The sequence below is a fragment of the Melampsora larici-populina genome, assembly GCF_000204055.1.
Source record: "Melampsora larici-populina 98AG31 unplaced genomic scaffold MELLAscaffold_26, whole genome shotgun sequence".
Lineage (NCBI taxonomy): Eukaryota > Fungi > Basidiomycota > Pucciniomycetes > Pucciniales > Melampsoraceae > Melampsora > Melampsora laricis-populina.
Genome location: NW_006768790.1, coordinates 854,497 through 875,157, shown reverse-complemented (window position 1 = coordinate 875,157; position 20,661 = coordinate 854,497). Strand labels below are relative to the sequence as shown.

Sequence of the window (20,661 nt, the reverse complement as noted above, 5' to 3'; positions counted from 1 at the left end):
CCAAAAGTACCAAAAGCTTGCTGATTCCTGAAGTTCATCACATTTCTTTCTATCCTCACTAAAAATCTTTTTGATTGATTTGTAAATATCTACCGGTTCAATACTATTTCCATGCATGATTCTGGTCAAGAAGACTCAACGAAGTCTTGTCCATTCGACTTATGGTCATTAGTTTCCACAACTTGCAAATGACCAAGTATAATGCTTCGTTCTAGTGGAGCAATTTCACCACGTATCGTTTCTGGTATTAGTAATTATGATTACATTTTTATTACAAAAAAACAAACCAAAAATGTAAAAAGACATAATCTCATTACATTTAACCGCAAAGGTAAAAACATGAAAAGCGATCATAAAACTACAAGCGAGTAAGCCATAAATCAATGATCAAACATAATTTTATAGCACAAAAAAAATGACAAACATCAAGAAAAGCAATTTTGATATTTCAAAAGTTACGTTTTGAACAACAATTGAACTTTTGATAAGAAAAACTCAGCAAGAAGAATCAAAAAAGGAGGAGGAAAAGCAATTCACCTCAGCCGCGAAGTTGAGCTTTTGAAAACGAGAAAAATAGGTTATAAGGAACGAGGATTCGCCTTGGTTCAGTTGTGTTTAGAAAATCATCCATCACGTTCACGTACTAAAGCCTCTTGAACGAACCTTATCATATAATCATCATCATCGCACTTACAAAAAAGCATTCGACACCTTGATAGACACCATGAATACCGGCTTTCCTAAATCATTCATCTCTTGTAGTGAATCTGAATCAGGCTCAAGTGACTTCCATATACTCAAAAGACACCAATCGATCCAAGAATTTGAAGCCGTAGGAGAATGTAACGATATAGTAATCCCAGACGCAGAATCCAACCAAGAAGAAGACGCATTAGAAGCAGAACTCAATGGGATCAATTCCGAAAACTTATTAAGAATCTTAAACCAAGAAAAAACACAAAACCAATCAATCTTATCATTAAAACAAGAATTAAATCAAACCTTACACCAAGAAGAATTATATTTTATACAGAAATCCAATATACTCGAAGAAAATCAAAGAAGAATTCATCAGGAAAAATTACAATGTCAATTTCGTTCGAATGAGATCTCCGGTCAAAATTTATTACTTGAAGAGTTTAGAAAAGTTATCAAGATTGATGTTTTAGATTTTAAAGAAGAATTGAAGAAATGCGATAATGAGTTAGCAAGTCAAGTAAGTTTTTTCCATATAGATTTCATGGAGAGTCTTCAGTTGGAGAACCGTTCGTTGATCCCTGTTCTTTTGACTTCTTTTTATTTGTAGGAAGCGGATTTTTTGAAAGAAAGATTGAGGATCATGCAAGAATCAAATTCCTTGAACCAAACGATCAACAAACTTAAAAATGAAATCAAAGCCAGGCAATCAATGATCCAGAGATTCAAAAACCAAAAAATGATAACCGTACAGAACGAAGTAATAGATGAATTAAAGCGTTTAAGAGAAACAGTAGTACCCAAGAAACAATCAACCTTATATCAACTCCAAGAAGCAATCCAATCGAAAAAAACACACGTAAAAACCCTACAAAAATCTATCAAACAATTAAAACTAAACAACACTTCTTCATCTGACCAAAATTTAATTACCATCCCAAATCCAATCCTTTCTTTAATCAAAACAAATCAAGAATTGATCAATTATTTGAAATCTTTGCTTTACAAAATCATTTCTTTACCTAACTTTGAAGAATTATTAAATCAAGATTATCATCTAAAGAGTCATTTGAATGGGTTTCCCTGTTATATTGTTGATCAATTTTCTTCTCCTATTAAAAATCTTAATTATTCTAAAGCTCACTTAAATTCTAAACTTCACTTTTTTGGTTTTTTTATTAAAAATTTCAAAAAGTTTAAAAAGACTTTCTCGGTTTAAACTTTGTGGTGACTATCTGTTTTGGTTTTTTCTTTGCATTGCTTTTGTATCGTTTTGTGCATCGTGGAATAATTTGTCTTTATAATTGTATATAATTTTTTTGTTGAATCCTTGACTCGAAGTAGTTTTGTATGATGAATTGATGATCGCATGATGGAAAAATATCTAGGCTCTTGTGTAGATATGAATTAAAAAAAGAACTCCAAAGCCATTTGAAAGGGAGTTTATGTCTGTAATGTGCATATATGGTTTACGTTCAATGGTTTATGATATCACACATCACCACAGAAGTCTGACTGAATCGTCGGCCGGCAATCAGATCTTTTTGAACAGACTTCAAGCAATGTCTTCTGTCACTGTTGATCTCCTAAACACCTACTCGCATACTGATCCCTTTGAGAACCATTCGAGAGAAACAAATATTTCGAAAAGACACAGTGAAATTATTTCTTCAACTGTTTGATGGTATCTCAGAGAGAGTGAAGTTCTTCAGAATTAAGTCACTCGCTTCAATCAATCTTTGTACTTCTCTCCGTGAGGTTTAAGGGGTAAATTCTAAATGAATAATTCAAATTGTTCTGGTCCAAGAAAATCTTTTGGATAAGCGTCTTGGGCCACCTTCAACTTGAGGTAGCCATTTGAGGACACCTACGATGAGCCTCCAAGGCAAATATGATGACCATGCCAGACGAGCATTCCATTAAGCAAACAAGGAACGAAATTAGTCAAGACTTCGATGGAGTCAAGTCCACAAGTAAGACTGATATTTCTTGATTGGATTTTGGTATGTTCATTGTTCAAAAAACAAGCTTGGTCAATGTGAAGCCAACTTTGTTTGGGAAATTGTTTTTCATATACAAAATAGATGTGAACCAGCATATACTTTCTTATATGCGACCTTAACAGTAGTCTTACTAACTGGCGCTCTGGCAGGGAAGGCGGGTATTACGTAAGTCCCTCTACCAGACACCCGAGATTGCGCGGAAAAGTGTCTGACCAAAGATGGACTTAGTTAAGATAGAAATAGCCAGGTGTCCATCTTCTTACTGTGATATTTGGGTGACTGACAAGTTTTTTCCAATGTTGACGAAGCGATTCTGGTTTTGTGACTACGATCTGAGCCGTTTATGACGATATGATACTTGTGTTCGTAAATTCGTATCAAGATAACGACTGAATAGTTGATAAGAACGATGAACGAATGGAACAACCAATCAGAAAGCAACGGGCTGTCAATGGGTGCCATATGCCATAGTTGATCATATACCCTGCACCGTATTCATATTTGGCTCCCGATCTCCATAATTTTATCACCTTTAGACACGTTACGGTTGGACATGATCAGATAACTCCATCATCATCACACAAATGATACGAAGCCACGAAGAAAAGTCGACTGCCTCGCCTTGGTTAAGTTACTCGGGGTGATCCAGATTCAGTGAGGTCCCGCAACCTATACATATCCTTGAATGAAATACGTCTCAGATGTCTGAGGCATGGGGAGAACTTCGTTTTAATGTCGATTGGAGCCTACTTGTTGTCTATGCGCTCAAGATGCTGCTGGTCGCAGTCTATGTATGTCAGATTTCCGACCTGCTCCGACGATCACTGGTTCCATGACCCGTTAGAGGTGATTCCTATGATGAGCTGCGATGAGAACCAACAATATAAAAGAGCCCATCTTGATTGCTTGAAAAGGTCTGGTTACTCGTGCTTTTAATCGACTTTCTAAGAATCTGATATCGAAGATTGCATTGAAAAAATCTCTAGTTTTGCTCCACTCAATATGCATTCAAAGCTTCTGTTGACTGCACTCGTCTGTACACTGTCTTTCACCTTGGGACAAAGTGAGTCTTGAGGTTAAAATCGAGTCTCTTTATCTCCTCTACTTGGAATGTTAGGCAAGCCCATGTTGATTATGTACTTGTCTTCACAACCCTTTACCATTGCATTGATAATGAATGTAGTTCAACCATGGGAGACACAAAGTGAGTACTGATGTATGTGCAGATCTAGATGATCAAAGGTTAGATTCTGAACCATGGAAGTCGGAACAAGGCAAAAATCTTTGTCAACAACTTGAAACACACCTGAAAGGAGAGGCGGCAGAGGTGCCACTCGAGGATCTCTTTGGTTCTGAGTCTCTCGTCACGTATAATTATTACAACAAAGGGCTAAGACAGGTATCTACTCAAGGTTAGTGATCAATTACATGCAGACTCATTTCTCCCTTCTCATCTGCTAACAACCTGAACTACCAGAATTTTTCCAGCACACTGAAAAAGGAAACTTCAAGCCACGAGGTGTTGCCGGGTATTCAGGCCTAAGTATGTCACAATCAAAATTGAAAGAATATCCAATTTCATTTCATATTTGCTCATTCGATACTTTTCTTTATCATTCACTAGCATTCAGCCCGACTGACTCCAGCCACAAATTGTATGGTCGTAATTGGATTTGGGAATATATTCATGATGATGGATTCTTGTATTCAGGATTTGGAGAGGTAACAATTGCCGACCCACATACACATATATCTGTGATCAATATAAAATATGGCGGAAAACAACCGGCCTGAGTACATTCTTTCCTAGCCTCCCTCAACAGAGAGATGCATTATGTACCGCTTCCCCCAGTGCAATTTTACTCCTTTTCTGTACTTCACCACCAATTACATTTACAACTACCTGCTATCCAGACAAAAACAGACACTAGCACCATTTCCCCTGAATGAACATCCACCAGGGTTTTGCCAGGACTGGACACATTATAGCTATGTCTAATAGCCTAGTAGCAAGGCTGCCACTATGCTATACCAGGATATTATAACATAGGTCTAGTATATTTCAAAAATGTACTGGGTATATGTGTCAGTATAGTGTAGTTGAAATACACTATACCTATGGTATAATATCCTGGTATAGCATACATAGTGGCAGCCTTCTCAGGCCTGTTGTTTTCCACCATATTTTATATTGACTGTGGTGTGTGGCTTGGCAATTTCTACCTTGCCAAACCCTGAATACAAGAATCCATCATCATGAATATGTTCCCATACTGAAACATATACCCATTATATTTGGATTTACCCAATATACCTGGAAGCCACACTCACACCTGAAGCCACAAAGCCTTGTGGCACCATAGTGGGGTGCAGGGCCATGTCTCTTGCCATGACTCTTGCCATGCCCCTGGGCCCTCTGTGGCCTTTGCAGGGCATTAAGTTCAGCAAAGCCCCCTCAAAGATAGGCTTAAGTGTGAGGCAGTGACCAAAATTGAGTTTGGCTATCATTGGAAATCCTCATTTCATGACACCATTCATGATATAGAGTTCCTTTCTTTTGATTCCTTTCTCAATAGGTCATTTACAAAGACTCAAGAGATAACAGTAAAGCAAGCCAGACAAAAGATATCAACAATGAAAAATCTTACAATTCACTACACTCAAACAAAATCTATTATCCAAGATTAATGATCACAAAGAAAGGACCAGAAATTCAGTTAGCATAAACTGTAAGATGAGAAAAGGAGAAATCAATGGAAAGATAAACAAGAAATAATGACTCAACCTATTCATTGTACATTCATCTTCTTTACAACTTCATAAAACAATGAATGGTTTACACTAACAGGTTTCAGTGCATCAAGTAAATCAAGTTGGAAGTTGGGTGAATGGTGCTAGTGGATGAGTTGCATCTGCTGCATTGACAGGGATCTGGATCAATGCAGATTGAGAAATGAGCAAACACTTGATAGCATGTTGTGGTTTCTCAAATATGTGCCCCAGATCAGGGCTTTATTTTGGCGCCAAAGTGAGGCCCTTTGGGATTCCAGCCCAATGTCTCAATGCAAGATGGTTGGGACATCCTCCTGCAAAAAGATGCCTTTGTGCTGTAGAAACTTTGCATCTACCACATGCAAAATGTACATATTAAGCTTAACTAATCCCTCTTTACAAACCGGCCACGTCCGCTCTCAAAGAGGGGTCTGGCTAGAAAGGGCCTTACCATGGCAGGCCACACCAGGTGTAGGCCGTGGCCACAAAAAAGGTGCCGGTGTGGTAATTGATCTATGAGACCAATCAAAAAACTCAAATTTCAATAACATCAATTTGAGTACATATAGGTTTATCTTGAAATTATCATATTATATTAACAAACTTATTAAGATCAGTATAAACTATTAAGAAATGAATTACAAAAAGATAGAAAAAAGAAGAAAAAACATGAGAGAGAGTCAATATAGGTATACAGGCTGGGAAATGGTCTTTAGGGTATTAATACTAGGTTTAAGGGCATAGTAAGGTTAGAATATGCAAGAAAAGTGTTACATTGTACAGTAAAAACTTTAATCTTGATGGTTGATAAGAGAAAATAGAAGTTATCGAGGACATGGGAAAAAGTCAAAGATGGTAAACATGGGGTTTTACAGGTAGTTTACATATGTAATGGTGGTATGAGTAATGAATAAGGTTGCCAAGAGGGATTTTAAGGATTTTCATGGTGGGGGATTGCTGTGTAATGTTACAGAGTAAAAGAAAAGCTTGGTAAAAGGTGTGTAAAGTGGTGAAAATGGGTGAAAATAGTTGGAAATGAAGGTTTCCAGCTGATTACATATGTCAAATGACGTCAGGACATGATGAGAAATAGTTCATTCAACAAAGAATCATCAAATTCATAATCCACAACCTTCAAATCATTAGTAACAGAGGTGTATGACAAAGGTTATAAGGAATCAAAGGATTTGATTGCACATCAACAAGATCACAAATCAGTAATAACAATCAAATACATCATTGACATACTGAATCAGCATAAGATCAAATCAATATTCATTCTAGAACATTCAAAACACAGCATATACCCAGCATATCCACAGCAATTGATCATATGAATAGGGATTAGTCATTTTTTACTGGTCAAGTTAGTAATAACTCTTATCAGATGATGAATGGAAGATCACATTACATTACAGCAATAATAATCATGGATTAGTAAGCCAATGATGGCGAAATTTAGGATTGTACAAAGTGATTGAATCATCAGATCATAGCTGTTTACCAACATTTTAGTCATCTTTTGGTTTGTGAGATGGTAAAGAGGGTTTTTAAGAGCTGTTGACCACTTCATTGATTTGTATATAAACTTGTGTGCTTTGTGCAAACTTCTGTTTCCTTTCTTCCTCATCTCTTACAGACCTTTAATCAGTTGTATCATTATAAACTTATTATAGCAGTACTAGGTCACTCAAACCAGCCCTTCATCAGAGGAGAAATTTGTTTTATGTGATTTATATGACACTGTCATTCTGGAATAACACTAAAATTGTTTTGAGATTAATTAAATCAGGTGATTTTCTTTCACCAAATCGGATATATTTCTCTTGGACCTTATCAGTACTCAAGTCAACAGATTTCTCTTTCTGATTGACTTGTTTTAGAAGAGCAGTCCTTAGACAACTTCTACTAGTCATTTTTATTGGTAGATCATCCTCTTCCAGCTCTGTATAACCCTTGTTGGTTTATAAGTTCTACTTTGTATGTTGTAGTTGTTGTTGATCTCAATGGCAAGGGGATTTTATAGAAATTTAAGATTATAGGCATGCCAGTGACCCTAGTTTGACTACCTCCACCAAACAGAGCATTTCAGATATTTGGTTTGGACAGGTATATGATAGTTTGATAGTCAATCTGGTTCAAAGTTGTGCTGTCTTTCATTTCGCCTGATTGTGCCACCAAAGAACCGTTGGCACATGCTTCGGCAGCCAGTCAAGATTGTTTGATAGCAGCTGGGATAGGTTTTGACTCCACAGGTAGGCCAGACACAAGAAAGTTGGCCTTGATTTAAGCTCTTGTCTGACAAGCCCTAGGTGCCTGTCATTCAAAGATGAAAACATGGTGGGTAGGTTCAGCTTGTGAGAAATCAAGGTGAAGAGCTTGACACTACAACTACCTACAAATTAAGCTTGATGAAGGTTTAGACAAAATATTTCAGCAGATTTTGACAAGACAACACTATGGCAAGAAAGATGAGCAAGTTCTAAAATCGACAAACCTTGATAAAGGTTTAGACAAAATCTTTCAGCAGATGCTGACAAGACAACACTGAGGCAAGAAAGATGAGCAAGTTCTAAACTCGACAAACCTTGATAAAGGTTTAGACAAAATCTTTCAGCAGATGCTGACAAGACAACACTGAGGCAAGAAAGATGAGCTAGTTCTAAATTCAACAAACCTGGACAACAGCAAGGAATGAAAGGAATAAAACTACAAGAGAAATACAAGAGAAAGTACAAGAGGAAGTAATAAGCGGATGAGAAGGGTGTTGTGTGACAGTCAAGCATTAGCTGTAATCTTAGTAAAGCCAAGAAAAAGAAACACCCAGCACTGGTAATAACTCACCTTTAGAATGCTTTTCCTTTATGAGGGGAAAAGATTCTGAAGGGAGACAGAGCCAGGTGTGTAGAGAAAAACACACAGCCCACAAATCACAAACTATAATAACTGAAACATTACAAATAAACAAGTCAGTTAACCCAGATCCCCCAATCCGGACAAGTTCTTCTCATAATCCCTTAACCAATTGATTTTGATACAAGTTACTTCTTCTCCAGTTTCCACCATACTCAATTCCAACCTATTGAACTTATCCCAATCCATATACCCACACACACACTTTCCAACTTCAGTTCTTTAAGTGGATCAAGTAACTACCTCACTTGGTTTTGACCAATTGTTGTTTTCTACAACACAGCGTTGTGGTGATCAATTTAAGGGATCAATCAAAAAAATTATTATTGCAACTTACCACCAAAGGCACAACATGGTAAGGTACTTCTATCGTAGCTACACGGGTAAGAGTCCAACTAGGTGCACATGTAAGAATTACATACACGGCAAATCTGCGTGGACCAAAGATACAGAAAGAGAGGGAAATTTTCCTCCTCTCTACAACTATCTTTTCCCTGCACCTCAGTTGTGATAGCAGAGCATACAAGCTCTTCAAGTGCTAAAATAATCAATTCCCTTTTATTTTTAGCACCCACCCTCCATCCCTAGGCTAGGACAAATCTCTCCGGTACCATGTTTTCAGGCACTTTACGTAGTTTAGAACACGGAACGGGCCACAGGTCAGACCACGTAGGGCCTCTAACGTAGACCCCAAGGTAGACCTGGTATCCTTCCGCGCTCAAGACGACCCCCCCACACTATTCTCAACTTAGGTAATCCTAGGTAGGATAGCATAAGGCTGAGAACATGATATCAACGCTGCCACCGTTACTTTACTATTTTTAGTAAAGTATTGGTATCGTATCTTTTTCGTGGTATCCTACCCCCAATACTTGGTATCGGTATTGGCAATACTGTACTGGCCTGGTCCTGACATAGTATCTTGGGATCCGATACCGTATCCGGTAAAGTACCGCCGAGGGCGATACTATACCGGGCAGGGTCCCGGTTAGTATCCCAGTATCTGTCAGTATTTTCCAGTATCGACACCAAAGCCAACATCGGAGGTCAACTACTCAACACCCTCTCTCTACCACTCTCTCTTGGCGCTTTCCCCTAATTTGATTGATTCCATCACCATGATGGAACGTCTGACGACATGGACTTGACTTTTTCTAGCGCCTTACGTAGCAATGGAAGACGAGATGTACCCTCAAATTGACACTTTCAAGGCCCTTGTAAGTATTTTTTTCTTATTCAAATGATTGATTTGATCAGATTAATGAATGTCTTGATCACATTATTAATCATTTCTTTCTCTTGCTTTCTTTGATTTCCTCCTTGCTCCTATCGTCTACTCAGAGTCCGTCTTACAACAACATCATGGCCCCATCTTTTTCTTCTCAAAGAACTCCTCCAGTCTCTTCTTCTGTCAAAGCTACTTCTCCAACAAGTCCGAGTCCTAAGGATACACAACCAGCAGGGGATCCAGCCCCCCGACAAAGCACCCGAGTCACGCCACTTCGCCGCCAGTCGGTGATGACTATACCACCCAGTGACTCTCGAAGGTCTATGGTTTCTGACTCCAATACCTCACTTGAGATTGTCAAGAAGCAACCAAAGAAAGGAAAACGTTCTCGAACTGAAGAAGACAAAGGAGAGGCATTGGAATCAGATGCCTCTCAAAACCAATCTCGTAGTCAGGTCAAGACGCCAAAGAGACCACGTGCTAAACCCGCAAAGCGTGCCAAGAAGACCATGGTCACGCTCAAGGATGCTCAAAGTCAGAAAAGGGTACGTAGTCTCCTCTTTTTTTTTCACTGGTACGCTCTTAGATGACCAACACCCTTTTCATTCCAATTATGATAGGTAATGTCCTTGCCAAGCACCTCAAACCAAAAAAGGATCAAGGTAGACTTGGTACAAGACTCGGAGGATGAGCATGCCAAAGTCCGACCAACCAAGAAATTGAAACAAAATAACGAGAAGCAAAAAAATGTTTATGATAAGATTAAAGATTACTTTGGGGACGCTTTTCAAGGGGGAAATGATGTAAGTTATATTTCCTTTTCTTTCCTTATCTGTATCTAATTGTTCAAACAACTTGTCTCTTGAAACTAGGCAAACGATGGACCTTGGAATTCGTTCAACTGCAAGTGGTGTGGCGAAGAGGTTTGTGGCGGTGGGAGTTCACCTACGAACATGCTGGCCCATAGGGATGGTTCCAGTCAAGCTGGAAAATCAGGACAACCCGGCTGTAAAAAAAGGCACTTGGCAATTGCAGCTGGATGTAATCTTCCTCCAACAGTCGCTGAGGAACGTGAAGCACAACGTCAGATACAACAAAACATCTCAACTCATCAGACAGCAATCGATCAATTTGTTATAAAAGGTGCCTCTCGATTTTCCAACTCAACTTTGAATCAAATGGTTGGTCTGTGGGCTGTGCGAAGTTCACAACCGTGGTTAAGGATTGAAGATGAGGCACTTCGTGCCTGCTTTCGATACGCAAATCCCGCCGCTCAGCTATTTGGACGCACGTGGTTAGCCAATTTTGCTCACAAAGTTTATCTTGGCCTCCGATCTTCTGTTATATCTGAATTACAAGTGAGTTTATTTCGTTTTCTTAATTTTTCACATGTGTTTCTTTATATTATTCTTTCTTCTCTTAATCATGTGTTTGTTTCATGTTTCCCGTTTCTATTTCTATCTAGGCCAACCCATCCAAATTTGGTCTGATCCTTGATGCGTGGACTTCACCTCGCAATAAATACGGTTTCATATCAGCTTCAGTGACTTATATCAACAATGAGTGGAAGTATTTCACTCGCCACCTTTCCATGAAGATGATCGCATGGCACCATAAAGGCGAGTGGCTAGCAGAGCCAATGATTAATGTGCTTGTTAAACACAAACTCTACCCCAAGATAAGTTTTTTTAATCTATGTTATCAATTGTTGATTTATTTTCTTTTTCAAACTCAAAATAACTTATACTGACATGATTTTGAATCACACATGCTTTCACAGACTCACGACTCGGGAAGTAACAATGATACCTGTGCGCGTGCTATGCAAGCCCAACTTTCGAAGATAGCAACCGACCAACTCAAGACTTTTGATTTTGATGAGAAGGCCAATCAAGTACAATGTGCTGGGCATAAAATCACCTTGATAGTGAACGCAGGACTTGAGGCATTAGGAATCAAAGCTCCACCTCCTCCACTCGTCAAGTCTACCATTCTTGGCAAGTTTCCTCTTGATAAACATGCGATGCCTTCTATCTTAGAAGAGGACAAAGAAACAGGACCCGAAAAGCCGTCAAACATCAATGACAAAGAAGAATTAGCTGATTCAGATGACGAGCTTGAACTCAACAACATTCCTGGAAAGGACGTAGGCAATAAATGGTATGAAGTATTGGACGGACCATTTGAACCTCCCGCTTATTTACCTGCCACAAACCGCAATGAGTCGAATGCAATTTATCTATTGACCCTTATGGTAAGCATGTTACTTTCGATTACTATCTTATATTTTCTTTTATAATGTGATGGTTTTTTCTTTGCTGATATCTGCTTATCATCTGCCTTAAGCTTGATGAAATTGCTCGTAAAATTGGTGGATCATCTAGGATGTTGGCTGTCTTTGACGCCACTTGTGCAAGTATGGGTGTTAAGTTCCCTTGACCTATTCCGGGGTACGGAATTTGATGGAACATAAAGCTTCAGTGCTGGGATAGGTTATTCAACGCTCAAGAGGTGAGTATCTTATTTTCTGCACCTATTGACATTGGATACTGAGTTCATATATCACAGGTTATTGATCAAATGCTCAAAGATGATCAGAAGGAGGTTACCAAACACAAAAATGGTAAAAATCGAAATCCTGAGCTGCGACCCAGCAATCCTCATACGGCTCAACCGCGCGGGATATTCAACAAGGCTTTCATCTCTCCAGATCAATGGAAGCAGGTGGGCAAACTGATCAAAATCCTTCGTGTAAGTTTTTCTCTGCATCCAATCTTTAGTTTTACTGAAACTAAATCAATGTTTCAATAAAGGATTTCAAAACTTTAACCAAGGTATTTGAAGGGGATGCTCCGACTGGATCAATTGTGATCCGTGAATATTTCAAGCTGAAGAAATCTCTTCAAGATAAAATTGACGCATGTGAATCTCGAGCGGACCCTCTGTTCCCAATGTATCATGCCATGCACGTCAGGGTCAAAGCGTATCTGGCAGAAGCACTCCAATCTGACGTCCTCATCCTTGCTACTGTACTCCATCCATCCTGGCGAACCAACTACTTTCAGTTCGCATTTGGCGACAACTCAGCCGAATTCAACACAGCTGAGGCGTTATTAGAATCGGCATTTGATATCAGAAAAGCAAAACTCAACTCTGGCCACGAAGATAACTGTGGTGAGTCTAATAATGAGGAGGAGGACGAAGATGGATTCAGAGCACATAGGAAGAAAGTTCAGACACGGACCGAAAATGAGCTTAGCAATTATCGTGAGCGTGTCAATGAGCCCTCTAAAGCTGTTGAGAAGGATCCACATCTTGCTTTAGAATGGTGGAAGGTCAGTTTTCTTCTCATCTACTTTTCACTTTGTCTTTATTATCGTACTGATTGCATTTAGTTTTATTATTACCCAGGTCAACGCTTCAAGATACCCTGTCTTATCTTCTCTTGCCAGAGATTACTTGGCAGTTTGTGGATCGTCATGTGCTGTGGAGAGAACTTTCTCCGCAGCGGCAGATGTCTGCGGTCGTGATCGAGGTGCGTTAAAACCTCCAACAGTTGAACGATCAGTTGGGGCTTGACTGTGGTCCAAGGATGGTATTGAGATAAAGGGAGTGGAATTTGAAGAATGTCAACTATGTATGGCACAATCTATTGAGTTGGATAAGTCACACCGCAAGAGGAGGGTAGTTCATTAATTTATCTTCCTTCAAATGTTTCTTTTTTTTCTCGTTCTTTCTTCTTAACTCAAATGTTTCTTTTTTTTCTCGTTCTTTCTTCTTAAATAAAATACTACTTGTTGTTCCTTGTTTGGCTCTGAGAGCCACAGTTGAATTTCCTTTTCATTTTTCCTTTCCTGTTGCTTTTTATTACACTTTCTCTCATTATAGCAATTGAATACATGTGTGCGTTTGACTCAGATACCAGATACTTTACCAGTATCATTCCGGTATTGTTGAAAACACCGATACTGCGATATGTATTGGTATCGTACCCGGTATTGAGGGTACTGTACCCTAACCAGCCAGGAACAGTATCCTGGAATTGGATACGGTATCCAGTATTGTATCCAAATGGGGTATACTGTACTGGTATCTGTCTGAGACAGTATCCGGCTTTTGATAATTTACTGAGTATCCTCAATACTATACTCAGTATCGTATCGTGGCAGAGTTGATGATATGTATAGTAACCAACTTGTATACTAGACATATCAATAAATAAAGAGATTGTACGCCTAGCCCCTTACCCACAGAGTAGAGATTGAATAGTAGTTTACCAGTTTACCAAAAAAGTTTAGGGCCTGTTCGGCTGGAACCCAAAAGTAGCTTTTGGTCAAAAGCTACACCAAAACCAAAAACCGCTTTTGACCAAAAGCAGTTTTTAATTTTGGTCAAAAACTCTGGCGTTCAGTAAGTTTGTTTGATCAAAATCAAAAACTGCTTTTGATCAAAAGTTCGTTCAATTTCAAAAACAGCCTCAAGGCTGTTTTTGAGTCAAAAATCAACTTTTGCCCCTCAACTTGATCGATCAACCTCGCCCACTCAACACCCTTTCACCTTCACACACCTCTTTCGCCCACCCATCGTTCTTTTCTCTTGTCCTCTTTAACAAATCAACATTGTCTTTAACAACCATTTTGTTATCTTTTCAGCAAATCTTCTCTTTTGTCATCTTTTAACAACTCAATCATTGTCTTGAACAACTATTTTGTCGCCTTTCTCATCTATTGTCGTCTTTTAACAACTCTTTTTTTAACAAGTCTATCAACAACTCTATCATTGTCTTTAACACCTCTGATGTAGTTTCTTACCATATCAATCTATCTATCTTTTCACTCTCTATCATTTACGTTCAAGATTGACTTTGAAATATCATCAAGTACATCTGTATACATACATGCTGACACAACTCTAGTTGTCAGCCTAGAGAGTAAATCAAGTTTACTCCTTAGGATAAAAAATCTCAATCTAAACATCATATTATTAAAAACCATAAAAACATATCTCTTGTAAAATCAAAAACGCTACAAGATAACCTTACAACTCACGCTCAAGTTTCAAGAGTGAACTATACCTAAGAAAGACCCTTTCAACCAGGTAAGATCCTTTGATAATCTTGACTGGTTAACAGTTTAATTGACAAAACAAGCCAACCCTGATTTATTAAAACATCATTACGAATAAATCACTGGTCAAGATTTGAATTACAACCCTGACTACCATTACATAGGTATAAGGGACCATTTTCATAATTAGTCTATCCAAATTAAGAACTTGACCAGGCTAAAATCAAACCCTTACTAAGAACAAAATACGAACAAGAAGACCAACAAATAACTGATATAAATACCAGCTATCCATAGCCAAAAGAATGAATTGGCATCTTATTACCATTCACACAATCTTACAACTTAGAATTTAGAACTCTATAACTTTTGAAACACCAACCAGCCAAAGCATTTAAACTTAGATTTACTAAATCAGACTAATCCCTGAATTTGTATCATCTCTATTAATGTCAACAAGCGTACTTGTTTAACAGTGAAATGATATCAGAAGCGTACTTGTTTAACAGTGAAATGATATCAGAAGCGTACTTGTTTAACAGTGAAATGATATCAGATATAAGAGTCACTAATGAATATGTCTAAAGAACTACGAAACCAGGAATAGATTTATGGCGAAGTATTTGAAGCGCGTGGCTAACACTGACCAAATGGGTTCAAAGAATAGAATTCTTTACAGGCAGTTGGAGTGAAATGGACGCGGTGTGAGCTTTGATAAACTAATTAATTGGTTTTGTTGATTGTAAAATAGAATGAAGAGAAATCATATCAAGCAGAAAGACAAGCAGGTTTTATACACAAAACAAAGACTTATTAGCGCACACAACAAGATAATTGATGATGTAACTATTCCCTCTGAGCTTGGATTTCCGCCAAAATGACAAATGAATGTAATTCAAATAAGATCATCCATGAACCCGTGATCACTTCCCAAGTGATTTCACATAACTGGTTTTATGTAATCCGTCCATCAATTTATTCTGTTCCCAGACCATCGGAACAACGTTTCCCAGGCGTTGATACCGGTTTGGTTTTTAACTGAAATGAGACTCAAAAGGGTTCCCAATCCTTTTGAGAATCATACAACTGGTTACAAGAACTTACTTCAGGAGTTCATAACTTTTACCAATTAATTCAATTCACGTTTACAGGTGGATTGATCAATTTAATAGTTTGTCGACATAATAGAAAGGCTTTATGTAAAAAGAATTTTAGAAAGAGAAAGTGAGAAAATGAAATAGAATAGAAATAAACTAATTCAGAGTGAAAAGAAGTATCACACCATTTGCTCATGTGTTCTTCTAGGGTGTCATAAACCTTTCCTTTAAGGTATGACATTCCACTTCTGTCAGCTAGGAGATACGTTACTTGGGTAGCTTATGCCCTAGCTGACAATTAAATCCTGTTCACTTTGTTGTTTCACTTCTTATTGCTTTAAATCCTATACGAAGTTGCTGTCAAAATAAGACTTAAAAGTCCTTCTATTAAATAACCCTTCGTCCTAAAACCGCTCTCAGATTGTTCTCGAATCTCATTTAGGTTAGATACCTACTTGAGTTTGGAATGTAGAGGTTGGACCATACTACCCTGAATAGGAATACTCCGTATCCGTTCAGAAGACCCTAGTATCTTCACAAAAGATCATCTAGTGAGTACTCGAATAACTCTCTTCAGTATAGTTGACTTACTGACTAATATCTAAGAGTGTTATCCTCATCAGGCTTGAATTTATCTTAGAAAAGGCATTGAATTACTTTTCTATAACAAAGCCTCAAATTACAACTTTAAGCTAAATCAATAAGTACATTTCAGCACTAGACATCTAAAATTTACCATCTTTTAGACCTTAGCTAATACTAGTACTGGCCTTCTGGTATCAAGGAATTGTTTTAACACCTTTAGATAAAAATGTTGTCACTGTCTGATTTAAATTAGAAATTATTGAACCTTTATATAACAATGTTGTCCCTGTCTGATTTAAATAAAAAATTATTAAATGTTATTGTGCATTGAAAGATTCAATCAAGTTGATTATGAATTGAGAACTGAAGAATGATTCAATTGAGGGTATTGAGTCAAGGATGAATGATGGTGGTCTTTGATGACCATGATGGATGGGTTTTATGAGCAATTGTTTGAAAAGTTTTGGTCAAAAAGGGTTTTTGAATGATTGTTACCAAACACTCAACCGGTGATCAAAAGGTCAACAATGATCAAAATGATCTTTTGTTGACCTTTTTGGTTGACCGTTCGGTAAACAAAAAAGCCAAGTTTTGAGCTTTTAATTTTTCCCCTTGAAAACAGGGCAAAACAAAAATTTGTTTTTGTGTAACAATTTTTGGGAAAAACAGCCGAACGGGCCCTCAGCAGGAAGAAAAATTCGAAATGGAGGTTTTTGGATCAATTGAAGCTCTTATGGGCTTATGTATTGGTCATTGGGTTAACATTACATCACTTTATTTCACATTACTTATTCAGATCATTGGAGTTCATTCACAAACTTATTACAAAAAGAAAGAAAGAAAAACATAAGAAAAATTCAAAAATATAGGTATAAAGGTTGGAAAATGGTTTTTAGGGTATTAATAATAAAGTTATGGGTATTATGAGGTTATAATATGAAAGAACAAAATTATATTATACTGTACAAATTTTAATCTTGAAGGTTGATAAGAAGAAAAAGAGGTTATTAGGGAAAAGGTACTTTTTCAAAGTTGGTAAACAAGGGGTATACGTGTAGTTTGCATATGTAATGGTGGTGATAGTGGAATTCAAGGTTGCCAAGAGGATTTTCCAGGATTTTTAAGGTTATAGAGGATGATGTCATATTACATGAGTAAGAAAAAGAGAGTAGCAGCTGTGAAAAGTGAAGAAAATGGGTGAAGAACAATGTGGAACTTATAACTCAACAAAGGTCATACAGAGCGTGAAGGGGATAATCTACTAATAAAAATGACTAGTAGAAGATGTCTAGAGACTTCCCTCCTAAAACAAGACAATCAGAAAGGGGAACTCTGCTGAATTGAGTACTGATAAGGCACCAGAGAAAAGTATCTTTGAAGGACCAAAAGCACACAGATTTTATCTCAAAAAGCACAATTTTATTTCTCTCAACACTGCTATAGTGTTATTCCAATATGATAACTAAGAAAATAAAGCAATATATTTTTGATATCATTCTCAATAAGTCTCTTTGACTATAACACTTGAAGTAAATTTCTCTTTATAGCTATAATAGAGGGTGTATTTAAGTGACCAGGTACTATCAAAATAAGTTTATAATGATAAACATAATGATAATTTTGTAAATGATAAAGAAAAAAGGGGAACAACAATCCCAAAATCATCCTAGGGTATATATATTAATGTTTTACAACTCTTACAATGGTCAACAGCCTCAAAAACCAATCAATTTCGACCAAAAACCCCTAAATCCATATGATGATGCAATGTAATGACTTTGTTACAAATTTATGATGTAACTTTCACAGCCAAAATTGATCAATGATTTAGCTGAATAATGTACAGCACTTCTTATGATGAATACAGGTGATACTTTCCTTGTAAACCAGGTAAAAAACTATTTTTGAAGTTATGGGTTTTTCCAAATGAACTCCAATTTTGGATTACTAAAGTTCATCTTGTAGAGCTCATGATACTGATCAATAATTGGTGCCATATCAAGTATTTCTTATGAGTAATGGATGAGTTATTGAGCTGTAAAGCTTAGGTTTTTGTATGTAAATGTTGTTACATGTATGCATGCAAGTGTAAAATTTGAAATTCACACCAGTTTCTTATTTTCCTTATAGATCCTGTCACACAACTCTGTTTGAAAGTTTGTACATTTTGTAATCACCTCTTCTGCATTGAATGAGCCATCTACCATCCTATTCTGACATCATTTGACATATGTAATAAGCTGAAAACCTCCATTTTTGACAAAATTCACACCTTTTCACCCCTTTACACAACTCTAACTCCTTCTTTCTTGCTCATGTAATATTACATCATCATATTTAGCCTTACAAATCCCGGAAAATCTTCTTTGCAACCTTAAATATTACTAATACCATCATTACAAATGTAAACTACCGGCAAAACCCTTGTTTACCAACTTCAAAAAAGTACCATCTTCTTAATAACTTTAATTGCTCCTTGTCAACCATAATGATTAAAGTTATTACTGTATAATATAATTCTTTTCTTTCATTTTATAACCTCACAAAACCCATAAACCTAATATCACTACCTTAAAAACCATTTTCAAGCCTGTATACCTATATTTTCAAATTTTTCTTATGTTTTTTTTTCTTTCTTTTTGTGATATTTTGTGAATAATTTTTAATGATCTTAATAATTTTTGTGAAATATGATGACCTAATCATGACCCAATGAACAATACATGAGCCCAAAAGAGCTTCTATTGATCAGAATCCTTCATTTTTGAGTCTGCTTCACTGCTAAACCTTTCTAATAAACTTTTGTGATTGATCCCATAAATTGATCACCACAACAACCAAAAACAAGATGACCAAGCATGAAACCCAGCACCTCCGCTGAAAACCTAGGAATGATCAATGTTTGGACCCTTCATGTTCAAGCAACTTTGGTCATGAAAGAGGAAAATTGTAGCCAAAAAAAGCATCTCTTTTTGTGAACAAAAAATGTTCAACATTCAGGAACAACAAAAAAAAGCAAAATGTGGAAGAAAATTTTTTTGTGAGGTTTTTGAATTTTAAGGTTAGGTCAGTGTTTGCAAAACTGTTTAGAGGTGGTTCACAGACGGAAAATTTGACTTATAATTTACAGGTCCTGCGACAAATTCAAAATTTAAAATACAGCTGTAAAAGCCCTTTTGAACTGCCCTATTTACATGACAAAAGCTTATTTTCTCAATCTCAATAACTCAATAACTTATTCATCACACATCAGAAATAGGTCATATTGGGGCAATAAATTATCAGTATAAAGAGGGCTATAACATGAGCTATAGTACTGCAAAGTTGAACAACTTTAAAAAAAATCGTAATTCCAAAAATGGTTCTCAGCTATGAGTATTAGGAAAAAATCACCTGTGTTCATCATAAGAAGATCTGTTCATCATTTACAGACACCAATTGATCAAACTCACAGCTTTAATCATGGCAAACAATATTAGTAATGACGTCATATGATCACATTGGAGGGATTTTGTTGGTTTTTGACAGTTTTTGTTGGTTTTGGAAGTTGTTAATCATTGTATTGGTGTTATATATTATCAAATGGAGGATCTGGGTATTTTTGTTCCCCCTTTTTCTTTAGCATTTAGAACATTACCATTTTTTTATCGTCATAAACTTATTTTAATAGTACCTAGTGGTCATTGAATACGCCCATTATTATACCTATAAAGAGAAATTTGCTTTGGTGTTGTAGTGTTTTTGACTTATAAACTCTATTGGGAATAATATCAAAAAGATATTGCACTATTTTTCTTTAGTTATCAGTCTGGAATAAAACTATAAGTGTTGAGAGTTAATTAAAATCGCCATGTCTGTGTGGTGTTCACTTGTCAACAAGCGCACACAAGTTGCCTTTGTGCTTCAAAGGCAGTCCGTGTGCGCTTGTCAATGGGCAACTGCCACAAGGACACAGTGAATTGTGCTTTTTTATCTATAAACCCGTGCCTTCAGTCCTTTGAGAATTAAATCAAGTCACTTTGCTCTTTTGATATTTATCAGTACTCAATTTGTCAGCCCCCGAGCCCAAGCTAGTTGGAGCCAAAAGAGGCTACAATAGAAAATAAAATAAAAAAAACATATTTATAAAATAAAATTCTTACATTACTGAAAAATACAACTTGTGTCTAGTTTCAAAGACAACCATGATTAAATGATAAAGTGATGATTTTTATCTAAAATGACTCCCTCAAATAAAAGACACTGTGTACCTAGTATCAGAGGTAACTGCTTAGAATACAAGAACCCTAAATAACACCTAC

The 20,661-nt window shown here is 36.9% G+C and overlaps 1 protein-coding gene across 1 annotated transcript; it reads left to right on the top strand.

Annotated features, from left to right (window-relative positions):
- Positions 1-3,701: 3,701 nt before the first annotated feature.
- Positions 3,702-4,493, top strand: MELLADRAFT_64489 (uncharacterized protein; the record flags this gene model as incomplete). Its single annotated transcript, XM_007411683.1, has 5 exons — positions 3,702-3,762; positions 3,817-3,903; positions 3,926-4,111; positions 4,177-4,242; positions 4,324-4,493. The coding sequence occupies 5 exons, from the start codon at positions 3,702-3,704 to the stop codon at positions 4,491-4,493; spliced, it is 570 nt and encodes a 189-aa protein (XP_007411745.1).
- Positions 4,494-20,661: the final 16,168 nt, after the last annotated feature.